At 26.1% G+C, this 13,144-nt stretch overlaps 1 protein-coding gene across 4 annotated transcripts; it reads left to right on the plus strand.

The window, feature by feature from the left end:
• The first annotated feature begins 1,105 nt into the window (after positions 1–1,105).
• Positions 1,106–10,212, plus strand: LOC129618844 (mucin-2-like). 4 transcript variants are annotated; one of them, XM_055533866.1, is made up of 7 exons: positions 1,112–1,318; positions 2,459–3,469; positions 3,532–5,742; positions 5,809–6,179; positions 6,233–6,389; positions 7,034–7,235; positions 7,639–10,212. In XM_055533866.1, the coding sequence occupies exons 2-6, from the start codon at positions 2,545–2,547 to the stop codon at positions 7,231–7,233; spliced, it is 3,864 nt and encodes a 1,287-aa protein (XP_055389841.1). In that variant the 5' UTR covers positions 1,112–1,318; positions 2,459–2,544; the 3' UTR covers positions 7,234–7,235; positions 7,639–10,212. The 4 variants fall into 4 exon arrangements, with proteins under 4 accessions (XP_055389839.1, XP_055389841.1, XP_055389840.1 ...); XM_055533865.1 differs by having other exon boundaries at positions 7,034–7,278; positions 7,639–10,211; XM_055533864.1 differs by lacking the exon at positions 7,639–10,212 and having other exon boundaries at positions 1,106–1,245; positions 7,034–7,580.
• The last annotated feature ends 2,932 nt before the right edge of the window (positions 10,213–13,144 follow it).

The raw sequence follows: 13,144 nt of genomic DNA on the forward strand, positions 1-13,144 counted from the left end.
AATTTGACAATTTCTTAATTAAATGCATACACTGAAAGAAGGTCAACAACTTCAATCAGGCGTCAAGACGTATGTCTTGAATGACAGAAGATTTAAAATTAATAAAAATAATTTTGAAAGGCCACTTTGAAATTGCATCCTTATTTGATTATATTGAATTAAAGAGAGAATTATGGAAAGGGTTAGTCCAGTCATTCATCATATTGTTATTTTTATAATAAACAATAGTTATAAATATATTAAGAGTTTGTAGAATAGTGTTTTTGTGCGAAATGACCGTCAATCAAATGGTCAACCATTTGAAGGTGGAAAATTTGATAAGAAGTATATTAAATGTTTACCTAGTTTACAATTCACGTCTTTCAGTTGAAAACTACGCTGCGGTAAAACTGAAAAAATAGTTCTACCATTGAGAATGTCTGTTTGCAGCAAAATATGTCAAAATAAAAAAACAACAACACATATACGAAAAATATTGATAAGTAAAAGTAATATAAGCAAAGTAATATTAATTGTTTTGTCCCAATTCCTGGGGCAGGGTTTTCTCATAACTCCAGAATAAAACGAAATGCTTTATGTATTAAAAACCGGGCTCCAAACTTAAAACTGAAACCAGTTATGCCTGTTAAAACAATCAACTTAAAACTAAAACAGCTATGTCTGTTTAATCTATGATATTTTCATATGTCAACTGTATTTGACATTCTCCTGTAGAAAAATGAAATATAAAAATTGTATTATAAAAAAAAACAAATTTAAAATGAACTGATTTGAATTTCAAAATGAAAATAAAATAAATTTTGTCTAGCGCTTGAATAGAAAAATAGAAAAAAAATTATGAAAAATTACAAACACTTAACAAAGTAAGACCACTTTTGGTGACGGTACTTTTATTCAATTATTAAATCGTACTTTTGTTTGAAGTGACCGTCAATCGTTTAAGTAGTAATCAACCATCTCTTAATTTAATACCAGTCATTCTTGTCAATAATCGTTTTGAATTACCCTGTATTTAAAGAATTTCAGCATTGACGCCAAGTTTCATTACCAATTCTTTGTTTGTGTATGTGTTTACCATGCGCAGTTTTATTTCATGCCAAAAGACGCCGTATGTATAAATTTTTGTTCATTAAAGAAAGTTAGAAAGAAAAATTCGATTTAATTATAATAAAAGTAAAAATTTTTATACAATTTATGTATAAATGGAAAGTAAAAGTGTAAAAAAAGGTTTAAAATAAAATTTAAGTGAGTTTATTTAATTATTATATAAAAATAGTAGAAAAGAATGTTTCATAATTGCCATTTCAAAACTAGATTGGTAGGTGAAGGCAAATTTTTTTTTTAATTTTCTACAAACCTTTCCATAATTTCCCTCCAATAAATTTGTATATTTTCATTTTGTTTTCTGTAACATAAAATTTATTTTTAAAAGTAAATAATATGTGCTGAATTGAAATTAATGATTTTTAAATATGTATATATAAAATAAAGTAAAAAAAAAAAATACAAAAATTTCAATACGTCGACATTACATTGGTAGTGGACAGGGTGGAAAAATAAGTAATGTGATTGAAGTTTTGGGGCAAATTTCGTTAAAACCGTCAATTTTATGATATTAAAAATCGCGATTTGGTTTATGATAAAAAAAAAAAAAAAAAAGAATTTGTGCGTATATGTTTATAATTCTAACTTGTTTTTAAATTGTTTATTTTAATTGTTTATTTATTTACAAAAAGTTCATAAACTATTTTAATTTATTTGAAAGAAATGTGACAAAAACATAATTTATGCCAGTACCTCTTTTGTAATTGTTTTACATAGGTACTTACCTGATTCTTGTTCCTATATAAGCTAAGTTATCCAACATCGAACTATACGTGTAGTAAAATGGTATTGTATTTATATAAGTAAAAATATATATGTACATATTTCGCTAAATATAAGAAAAATAAAGGAAAAAATCTGTAAACTTTAAACAAGAAGTAAAGCTGATATTTCGCTGTTTTACAGGTGCGTTAGAGAATTTTTGTTATAAATGTGTTGTTTCGCGTTTTATTTTTTTACGGATTTAATGCTCATATAAAGTGACGTATGATTGCTATGTTGGCTGTTAGTTTTATTATTTGGATAGACAACCATTTTGACCATTACCTTTAAAAATTTCAATGGACAAAGTAATTTCCATAGTACAAAACTTTTGGGACATATGTAAGTGTGTGTTTTTCCAATAGGAATTCAAGTTGAATAATAGATATTTAATTGTCAATATCCTTCATTACAAAATTGTGGAGCATGTGGATATACATATGTATATTTAAATGAATATAAACAAAATAAACATAGTAAAATTTTAATTCATAATGTTTTTATTTACTAGTTTTAAAAACAAATATTTTCAAAACAAAAACAAATAATGTTTCTGAAATTTTTTGTAACCGTTGCTTTTGTTTAATTACAGATTAAAAACAGGTGAAGAACAAATTCTTATTCAATAGTAAAAGATTAAAAAATTTTAACGTTTGTGTCAAATCGGAAGATTATACAATGAGCTACACTCCTAAACAAGGGAATTCTAGTGGTAGTGGTGGAGGAAATGTAAATCCAAATCAGATAAATCAACAAGCCAAAGCTACTCTCGCTGGTATTGCGAATATGCAACAGCAAATGCAAAACTTAGTAAATCAAAATCCCCAAAATCAATCTTTAAACGCATTTTTTAACTTGCAACAACAAAACTTGTTAAAACAACAAATGCTTCTGCAAAATACTCAGTTCTTACAACAACTGCAACAACAGCAACAACAACAACAGCAACAGCAGCAACAACAACAGCAACCGCAACCTCAATTGCAACCAAATTTAACTGGTAAAGAACCTCTGGCGTTGACTAGAACACAAAATGCCGCGGATATTATCAACAAAACTTTTCAACAACAAGCAAATGGTAGTGCTGTGGGATCTAATTTAGGTAACGTAGCGCAGTTTTCACATTTACAAGCCTTTGCTCCAAATACAGCAACAGCAAACTTGATGCAACATTTACAAGCTTATCAATATCAAATGCAACAACAGCAGCAAAATCAACCACAACATCAGTCTCATCAACAAACAAACAAAATGCAACAGCAATCATACACAGGTCAACAAAATACACCAGGACACCATAATCAGCAGCAATACCAACAAAACTATCAACAACAACAACAAAAATTTGGACCCGGGTCCTCAAATTCGCAATCCCAAGCACCAGTCTCGCAGCAATCGCACCAACAACCTCAACAACAATCGCAAAATAAGAGTACGCCAAATTTGGGTAATCAAATAACAAAACCACCAAATTTGCCAGCTGCCACGCAAATAACTCCCATTCCTCCATCAACCTCTCAGCAGCCACAATCAAATAATTCACAGAATAAAAGTCAAACAAAACCTCAAGTAACGATGACACCGACTACTGTTGGGAAATCAAGTAAATCATTAACATCACTTTATTTATTTGAGTTTTTTTCTAATCTTTATTTTATGTTGTAGATACACAGCATTCTTCAAATAAACCAGCAGGGGGGCAATCTTCTTTTATAGGAAATCGGGCTATAGCCAGTCCGTATGGTAAGAGTTCACATGGACATTACCAAAATTCCAGTACCTTGAATTACAAAACTGGTTCTTCAAAATTACCACCGCCAACGCAAATTACTGCGGTTCCGCTTACAAAGCCTACTATTGCTACAAGCTCTCCAATCAAAACTTCTATGCCAACAGTATCAAATGCTTCTTCTCCTAGGTCAGGACATACTCCTCCAGCAGTCAATATTCCTCCTAAGTCGATTACACCCCCCGTTTCCGTTATCCCATCAAGTGTTACACAGTTAACCCCCAAAGGAATATCTATAACGCCTTCAAAACCCTCGACTGGCACTCCAATTCCCACGTCTATACCAGCACCAATTCCGGCAGCTGTTGTTGCTACAAGCGCAACTTCGACATTAAGCGTACCACCCCCAATCCAACAGCCTGTGCATCCAATAACACCTGACATTTTAAGTTCTGGAGCTTTAAATACACAAAAACCTCCGTCATCTCCTAAATCATCAGAGGTGTCTATTACACCCAAAAATGAAAATGCAACACCAAATACTGTTGAAACTTCAGCATCATCTTTAACGAAAACTGAGATGCAAGAAAAAAAAGAGGAGGAATCTATAAAAGGTAAAAGCACCAGCAATGAAAATAATGAAACTAAAGCAAAACTTGGTGCAGAGGAAAAGCAAACACGTATAAATGAAAAAAACAAGAAAGAAGAAACAAATTCCGAAACAAGTAAAGTCGAACCAACTAAATCCTCTGAACAGGAGTCTGCGAAAGATTCGCCAAAAATTGCAGATACGGAGAAAAATAATGATAAAAGTGTAATTGAAAAGAAAGTTGAAAATAAAGCTGTAACAGATATTTCTATTAGTAAGCTTGATCAAAAAGATAAAGAAGAAAAATCGGTCAAAGAAATCAAATCAGAAAAACTTGAAGATAAAAAAGAGGTTAAATCTATTGAAGCTATTAATAATATAGAAGACCAAAAGAATAAGTTAAGTACTGAAGATAAGCTGAAGTCAACTTCTCATGCGCCAACAAATGAGAAAAAAGATGAGATGAAAAAATCTGATCAGAGTTTGGAGAAAAGGGAAGTCTCTTCCAAAGACAACGATGCAACAATTGAGAAAGTCGTTAAAAATATAGAAATTTCAGTTAATAATGTAAGCGAAAAACCTGTCGAAAAACCTTCGGAGGGGAAAACTGACGAAAGCTCTGCAGTGGAGAAAGAAAAAAATGGAGCCGTTTTATCTGATTCGATAGCAAATAAAAAAGATGAATGTACAAATCCAAATAATCAAACATCAGTTGATAACAATAAACTGGTCGAAGCTGAAGAAAAAGTGCAAAAAACTGAAAAGCTATCAAGTCGTAATACGCAGGTTCAGCAGAAAAATAAAAATATAGAATCTGCAACAAAAACTGAAAAACATAAACTAGAAGCAAAAAGAACAACTAATCGAATAAAGCCTGCAAAATTATCGACGCTTGCAGACTCCGAAAATTCAAAGAAAATTGAAAGTTCAAACACCGTAGATTCAAAAGATAAGGACAATTTTTCTGAGTCAAATAAAACTCAAGAAACAATTTCCCAAGCGTTAGTAAAATCAACACATGGCGACTCCATTTCAGTTGCAACGCCTTCGAAAATTGAAACTCCAAAAGACGAAAGTGGAAGCAATCGTACCAAACGTCATCGCTTAAAAACTATACTATATCAAAGCCCTCTGCCAGAACTAGCATTTATTACAAAATTGTCCGCAAGTGAAGCGTCAAATTCACCCAAACCTGGAGCAGGTAACGAAGATAAATTAGTTTTATTTTATAAAAATGAGTATCTTGCTGTACGAAATGCGGAGGGAAGTTTCTTTTTGTGTCAAGCTTTACATAATGTTTATAAAACATCACCCAGAATACGTATTAGGTGGCTTTCCGAGGAAAAATCAGAAACAAGTGTTTACATTCCTGATTTTTACGACAATACCGATATTGAATGCGTGTTAACAACCGTAGATTTGAATAAAGTGAGCAGGGATCGGTTTAAGCTACCTGAACATGAAAAGGATCGGATTGAAAATATATTGAAAAAGGCAATCGATGTAGAAAAGGGGATTTTGCCCAGACCAGACATAACAGAAGAAAACCCAGATGGATGTAATTTGAATTTTTTATATTCTAAATAAAAGGCGTTTACATATTTCTTTATTTTTCTTTATACAGTGGACATCTCTCTTTATACTGATGAATCTCAAATTGAAAAGAAAAAAGGTAACAATAAATCTCCTCGACTAACCTCTCAAAGCAAAAAAGTGGCAAGCTCAAGCAAGAAAAAATTGAAATCAAAAAGTCCGTCAAAATTAAAATCAAATTCAAAACGGAAAAGAAGCAACAACGAGACAGATAATAGCGAAGATGATGATGACGAAGAAAAAGATGATAAGGAATATAAACCGAGTCATAAAAAAAGAATAGTAACGCAAAGTCAGCAAGGCCAAGGAGTTCGACGCCTTCAACGCTCCCCTCTAGCAAAAGCAAGAGCCGCCTCACCAATTACACTCAAAAAACAAATTTCCAAAGCAGTGCCTCAAAAAGTAATTAAACTTAATAAGTTCATTAAAAAATCTTTTAATTAAAATATTTTTAGAGTTCTGAAGAAACCTCGGCGAGTAGTAGAGAAATTAGAGCAGCTAAAAGAAGAGCAACGGATTCAGGAATTGAAGATGGTACCATAACTAAAAAACCTTCAATAGCAATCAGTAGAAAGCTTTCAGACAAAAGTAGTAAAACTTCCAAAACAGAAGGTAATATATTATATACCTGTTGTTGACTTTGTTGTTAACGGCATTAACGGTTCGTTATTAACAAAAATTTTGAAAGTAAAAAAATAAGATCTTGAACGATCGTGCCACATCAACGTGAGCGTGGCTTTGTGATGATTGTTTTGCTTTCAGGCAATTATTTTTCATTGTCGCTTACAATAGTAAGATGTTTGTTAAAAATTTTTACTAAGAAAACATCTTGCCGGAGAATATTAGTTAGTTGAGTTTGATTTTTTTGTTTTTTAAACGGTGCATCGACTGTTACAAAATTGTTATCGAGTCATAGCTTCTGCCATGATAAAGGCCTAGGCTTGAATTTTAAAAATAGATTTTTCAATACACCATACCATAGCTTTTTTTTATTAAAAATGCTTTAATAAACAAAAAATATGTGTAAATATTAATCAAAATTTTTAAGTTAAGATATAATGAATGGGCATTTAAAAACTTTTCGAAATTCAAAACGAATAATAGAACTTTTTAATTATTATTGATTTATGATTTTAAATTTGTGCAGCAATACATGATATACTTTTTCGACTTATTCAAATTTTTAAGAAAAAACTATAAATAAATTTTATAATTTTATTTATATTATAAAATTTAACGATAAAACAATTTCTCAGAAAATGTTGAACAAACCACTTTACCTGATAACGATCAAAGTGTAAAATCTGGAGTTTCAAAGAGAACGAAAGTATCAACACCAAGTAGCAGTACCAGTCCAGTATCTGAAAAAACCTCAAATAATACTACATCCTTATCATCATCATCATCATCTACGCAAGGGGCGACTCCATCAAGAGCAACACGAAGTCGAAAATAAAAGTACTATATAAATATTAATGAATAAACGCATAAAATAATACATGTATGTAAATGTATTAGGTTAAATAGATATACATATAAGTATATAAAAAAGTTATAAAACATATAAGAGTAAAGAAATTAAATAAATAACAAACCGATTTATAAATATCGTTATTTTAAATATAACCTATGAATTTCTTTAAAAAAATGAGTACTTCATTTTATATGAATTCCAATCAAAATTATTTTATAAGTATAAAATATGTATTAAAATAAGGTGTTTTTATAATTCGGGTTTTTATTTATTTAATTTTATTTTTAAAGTTCTACAATATCTAAATTTTAACGTAATATTTACATAAAACAAAGGTAGTTAACTATTATGAGTTTTTTATGTTGTTCTTTTGTTTTTTTGTTTTAGGTTACTTATAAAAATTAAAAAAAAGAAGAGGATAATTAATAATTATCGAATTAAAAAAAAACACAGTACACATATATACAGGCACACAAACATTAACTGAAAAATAATTAATATCCAGCACTTTTAAGGAATTTTTTAAGCGGCGATTATAATTTTTTTTTAACATAAATAATTAAAGAAAACAAGATTAATATTATTAAGTATTAAATAGACATAATAAAATAAGATATCAAAAATATATCTTATATAATTCATAAAAAATAGAATTCTATTATATAGTTCAGTAATCATAACGATAGTTTCATCTTTTTGTTAAATGTTCTTAGGTCTTACACACTGTAATCGTTTATTTTTATAAATTTTTTATTTTTTATTATATTTTTCGTTGTTAAATAACATTTATTACTTTTTTTATAAATTTGAAATACAGGATTCATATATATATATATATATATATGTACATATTAAAAGGCTTTAACACAATCAATTTTAACAGAAAACAGTATTTATAATAAGATTAACAACTGAAAAATTGTGCTTTTCACTAAATTTGATCTTTAGGACTTTTGTTCAACGATAAGTTTTCATAAAACTAAAGAAAATTGATGTCCAGAAAATACCGATTTGTTGATTTGTAAGTAGATTTGAAAGAAGTCGAAAATCCCATTTACGAAACTTGTTATGATATGTATATTTGTAATAAAATATTTTAATAACAGTCATTCGATTTTAGTTTAAACAAAGAAGCAAAGCTTTTTGTGAAAATAATAGAATATGAAATACATAATTTTTTGTAAGTAATAGTAACGTAATTTTTTTTATGAAATAGTAACATCATTTTGCAAGATTTATTAATTTTTGTTGTTCGTATAGAATCGAAAATAATTTTTTTTTGTCAGAAATCTAAAATCTTAAAATTTAAATAGGCATACAAAATAATTTTGTTTTTTAACCTGATAGATTCTTTCAATTAAAATATTGGTAAAAAATCAACTCAATCCAAACAGTGACATCAAAAAATTATAAAACAAGATAAGTTTTCAATTTAAAACCTGCAATTTTTTTTTAGTTTTGAGCACTTTTACACAATTGTATAAAAAGTTGATAACTTATATAAAAAAATGTACATATACAAATACATATTTTGAAATAAAAAGTATAAATGAAACAATTGATTGTGGATTGAGCTCTTCAACAAAGGATCTCAAGGAAACTAATTGAAATAAAAACTATGATTTGTTATGACAAAAAGAAGGAAAATTGAGAATAATTTAAACAAATAAAATAAATTGTAATGATATTATTTTGATGTTTTAGATAAAATTTTAGGTATAAAAGTAGTAATATTGACATATTACATTTAATTTCTTTGTTTGTTTTTTCTTACTTTGAAAAACGTGTTTATAAAAATTTCAATAAAAATGTATGTAATTTATTAGAGAATATATATATATAAAATAATAGTTTATAATGATATAAAAGAATTGTAAGTGAATATAATATTAATTTCAATTGTAGAGAAGTTTTTAAGTTATTCTTAATACATATATGTATGTTTTTTAATATAATTTTTACTTTTTTATAATTTTTCGATTGGAATAATCTGACATGTGTATATTGCATGCACTATATATATATATACCAATAAATCAAAATCATATAATGTTCTATTGCATGCATATAGGTTTTTATGAATTTGATGTCTTCGTCAATAATGAAATTCTATATGTTTATTGATAAATTTTAATTTAATAATTTGTTATTAAAACTTTTTTTTTTATTACATGATACGATTTCGAGAAAAGAGTGCTAAAAGTTAAAATAAAAAAATTGATATACGCATCAAAGATCAAAGAATATCAAAATGAAAAACAAATAAAAATATATAAAATAAAATAATTTCAAATTTCGGTTTATCGAAATTTTTCTACTTATTACGAGAATTCCAATAAATCTTGATTGTAAAAATATATGCAAATATTCAATTATTCTGCTCGAATATATAACATATTATTCTTCGAATAATCCATTCTGTGTATTTAAAAAACTGTTAAGTATAATCAAAATTTATTACAAATACACAATTGCAGATTTCCAAAAAAAAATTGTTTTTATTGAGTTTAATTTACATGCGAGTAGATTTCTTTTAGATTTTAAAGAAAGCACTGATCACATTTTAATATTTCTGTTTTATGTGTTTATTTAAATTAAATAGATTTGAATGTGTAATTAGAACAATAAAATAATATCAATTTTTTCAAAATCTGTTTTTAGTTAACTGCTGTTACACAAAATCAATTCAAATTAGTTTTTATTTCATTAAAAGAAATAAGATTTTCCTTCAATATGCAATAGAAGTAATCTAAAATTTTTTTTACGACATTAATTTTAAGTAAGAAGAAATATAGGTATTCGCACATAATCCGTAATTAGAAAAGAAAATATTGTAATATTTTGTTCAAATTTAAGTTCAATATTTTATTGTTGTACGTTTTAAAATCTTTTCATTATTTCTTCATTATTATTACTTTTAATAATAATTTAAAAATTTTTTTAAAGATAATTTGTCGATACAATGTTTATTATTTTCATTTAATTTTTATTTCTATTAAATTAATAAATAATTTAAATATATTATAGCAAATATAAAGCAACTAATAAAACAAATATCTCTCAGTAATTTTAAAAGGAAAAAAAATAATTAGTTTAAAAAATTAAAAAAGAAAAAGGAAAGAAAAAGAATCTAAGATGAATTTACACATTATGTATATGCTATTCTATTTGCTTATAGATTAGAAGAAACTTTAATTATTAGTATGTAATTATAATATATACATATATATATATATATAAATATATAAATTATATATAAATATTGTGAATTAAAAAAAAAGAAAAATTATAAATAATTATACGAAAAAAAGAGAGGTAAAATAATTTCAAAATTAAAATAAAAACAAATTATATACAAAAAGGGTATATAAGCTTAAGTATATATATATATAAATTTATATTTATATATATATTTATATAATACACATGTATATAAATATATGTATACATATAAAACATATTATTGTACATTTGGAATTATGTACAAAGCTATATTATTAAAAAAATTCTAATTATATTAACCTTAGATCGTATTTTAATTTTATTGTATTCTTTCATAATTGTGGAAAGAATAATATAATTTTTAGTTTTTTTTTAATTTTTGGTATTTACGACCTTTTTTTATTTTAATAGTTTAGCCTACCTTTATTGATAAATAATAAAAAAAAAAAACAAATTATGAATAAAAAAATAAAAAAAAAAAAGAAAATAGATTATCATATTTAAATTTGTGAGAGTTAGTATGATTTTTATTCGATGAACAAAAAATATTAAAATTAATTATAAAAACAAAAAAAAAATAAAAAAAATTATAAAATTGATAATTAAAAAGAAAATTGGTAACAAATCATAAAGATTCTTTTACAGCTAAGTAATTTTTTGTTTAACAACTAATCCAAAAAAAAAAAAAACACAAAAATACAAATAAAAAAAGCATATTAAAAATAAAATTAAAAATATAAAAAATATAAATTGCATAAAAAGAAAAAGGAACAAATTTAAATATTTATTAATTATAAGATGTTTCACAGAGTAAGAAAACTCATTTTGATGAAAATTAATAAAGCAAAAAAAAAATATATATATAATGTTTCTATTTTTCTTTAACAATATTAGTTATCTTCAAGTAAAGGATAATTGAAATTTATATTATAGGTTAATATTTTTCTTGGTATCTGTCCACTGTAATTGAATTTTTTCTTAGTAATAAGAATATATTAACAGTATAAGATACTATTTTTATATGATGTTTTTCATTAACAGTCTTATCAAGAATTCCACTTGAAAACTTAGCTGGATCTTTGGAACTTAGCTACGACGTAGACTTATGAATGATTACAAATTCCTTTCGTAGAGATTATGAATCAGCAATTCAGCACAATTTTTCGGAGTGTCAAAAGCAGTATTTCATTTCCATTGTCAAAGGTTTATATTTTTTTGTTATATGAAAGTTTGCTGTTTTTTTAGTTTTTTAATATTTGTGACAAGTGGAAAAAAAAGTTTTCAGCAAATAAGAATTCATTTTTCTCCATGGTAGTTGCATTAGAGAAAGAATAAAATAGAATTTCCAACTTTAGAGAAAAAATTAAAACGACTGTTCCTTTTAAATTACTTGTTACATATGATTATTTCTTTCGAAAACTTTTGACATATTTTTATTACGAACGTAATTTATGAACGTAATTTACGTATTACGAATATTGAAAGCAGAACTTTAGTTATTCGGAATCATATGATGATTTCGGTTTGTGAAAAAGTTGAAGACTTTGATAGTAAAGATTTATCGAACAGGCTACATTTGAAGATTTTGTAGACTTTCAAGGTTTATTATGGAACTTTCAGCGTATATTTGAAATATTCTGACTATTTTTGACTTTAAATTCAATTTATTATACTTTTGTTGATAGTTACAATCGTATTGTAAATTTCTATTATTACTTTTTGTATACAAAAGTTTCCTTATTGCCGACCGCCTTGTGTATACAATGAGGTAGGTTATGGTAGGCTGAACCGATTTTGATTTCATTGAAATTTAATATTTGAATTCGAGGTGTTAAAACAATTAATCTATAAATTTTTTGGGAAGATTAGGGACCGGAAACTGATCTGGGGGCCGATTTTAAAATTTTTATCATATCTACGAAACGAATTTCTGAATATCTTGAAATTTAATATTTGAGTTCTGATTGTCACCAGAATTTATTAACGAACTTTTAGTATAATTCGGACGGTACAAAATGAAACTCTAGTAAGAGCCAAATTTACATTTTTCTAGGTATGTTAACTAAAAGCTTATTAGTATCCTAAAAATTGTAAAGAAGTGTTTAAAACGCATTTTCATAATCTTCTAGAAGACTTTTACTAATCTAGATGATATACATTGCGGTCGGTTATGTGTTGACCACATCAGATTTTTTTCTTTAATTTATAGAAATTTTCATAATTTTTTGAGGCTGACTTTCGCATTTACTCTTAATGATTATTCAAATGCTTAAAAAGTGCTATCAAAACGACTGTAATTTTTATAAAATTTATACTTACTTTCGTTAAATTTTATCCGTATTTTGATATTCACATGGGTTTGTAATAATAATATTATAAATCTGTGATATTTTTACATTAAATTGCACTTTGTTGTATTTTTTTTATAAAAATACAATATTGATCACCATAGAAATACTTTGGAACATTCATGGAGGGTAAGAAAAATTTATTTATTTGAAAATTACTCTAAAAAAATAAAATTTCATAATTTGGTAGCTATTTAGAAGTAAATATATTTATTTATACGTTTATTTAAATATAAATTTTTACAGCTTTTGTTCTTTTTTTTTTGTAAATCATATTTATAATCTTATTTTTCTTATAAATTAATGAAATTTTTAAATTGATA

Source organism: Condylostylus longicornis, unplaced genomic scaffold (genome assembly GCF_029603195.1).
Source record: "Condylostylus longicornis isolate FDR11 unplaced genomic scaffold, ASM2960319v2 ptg000010l, whole genome shotgun sequence".
NCBI classification, from domain to species: domain Eukaryota; kingdom Metazoa; phylum Arthropoda; class Insecta; order Diptera; family Dolichopodidae; genus Condylostylus; species Condylostylus longicornis.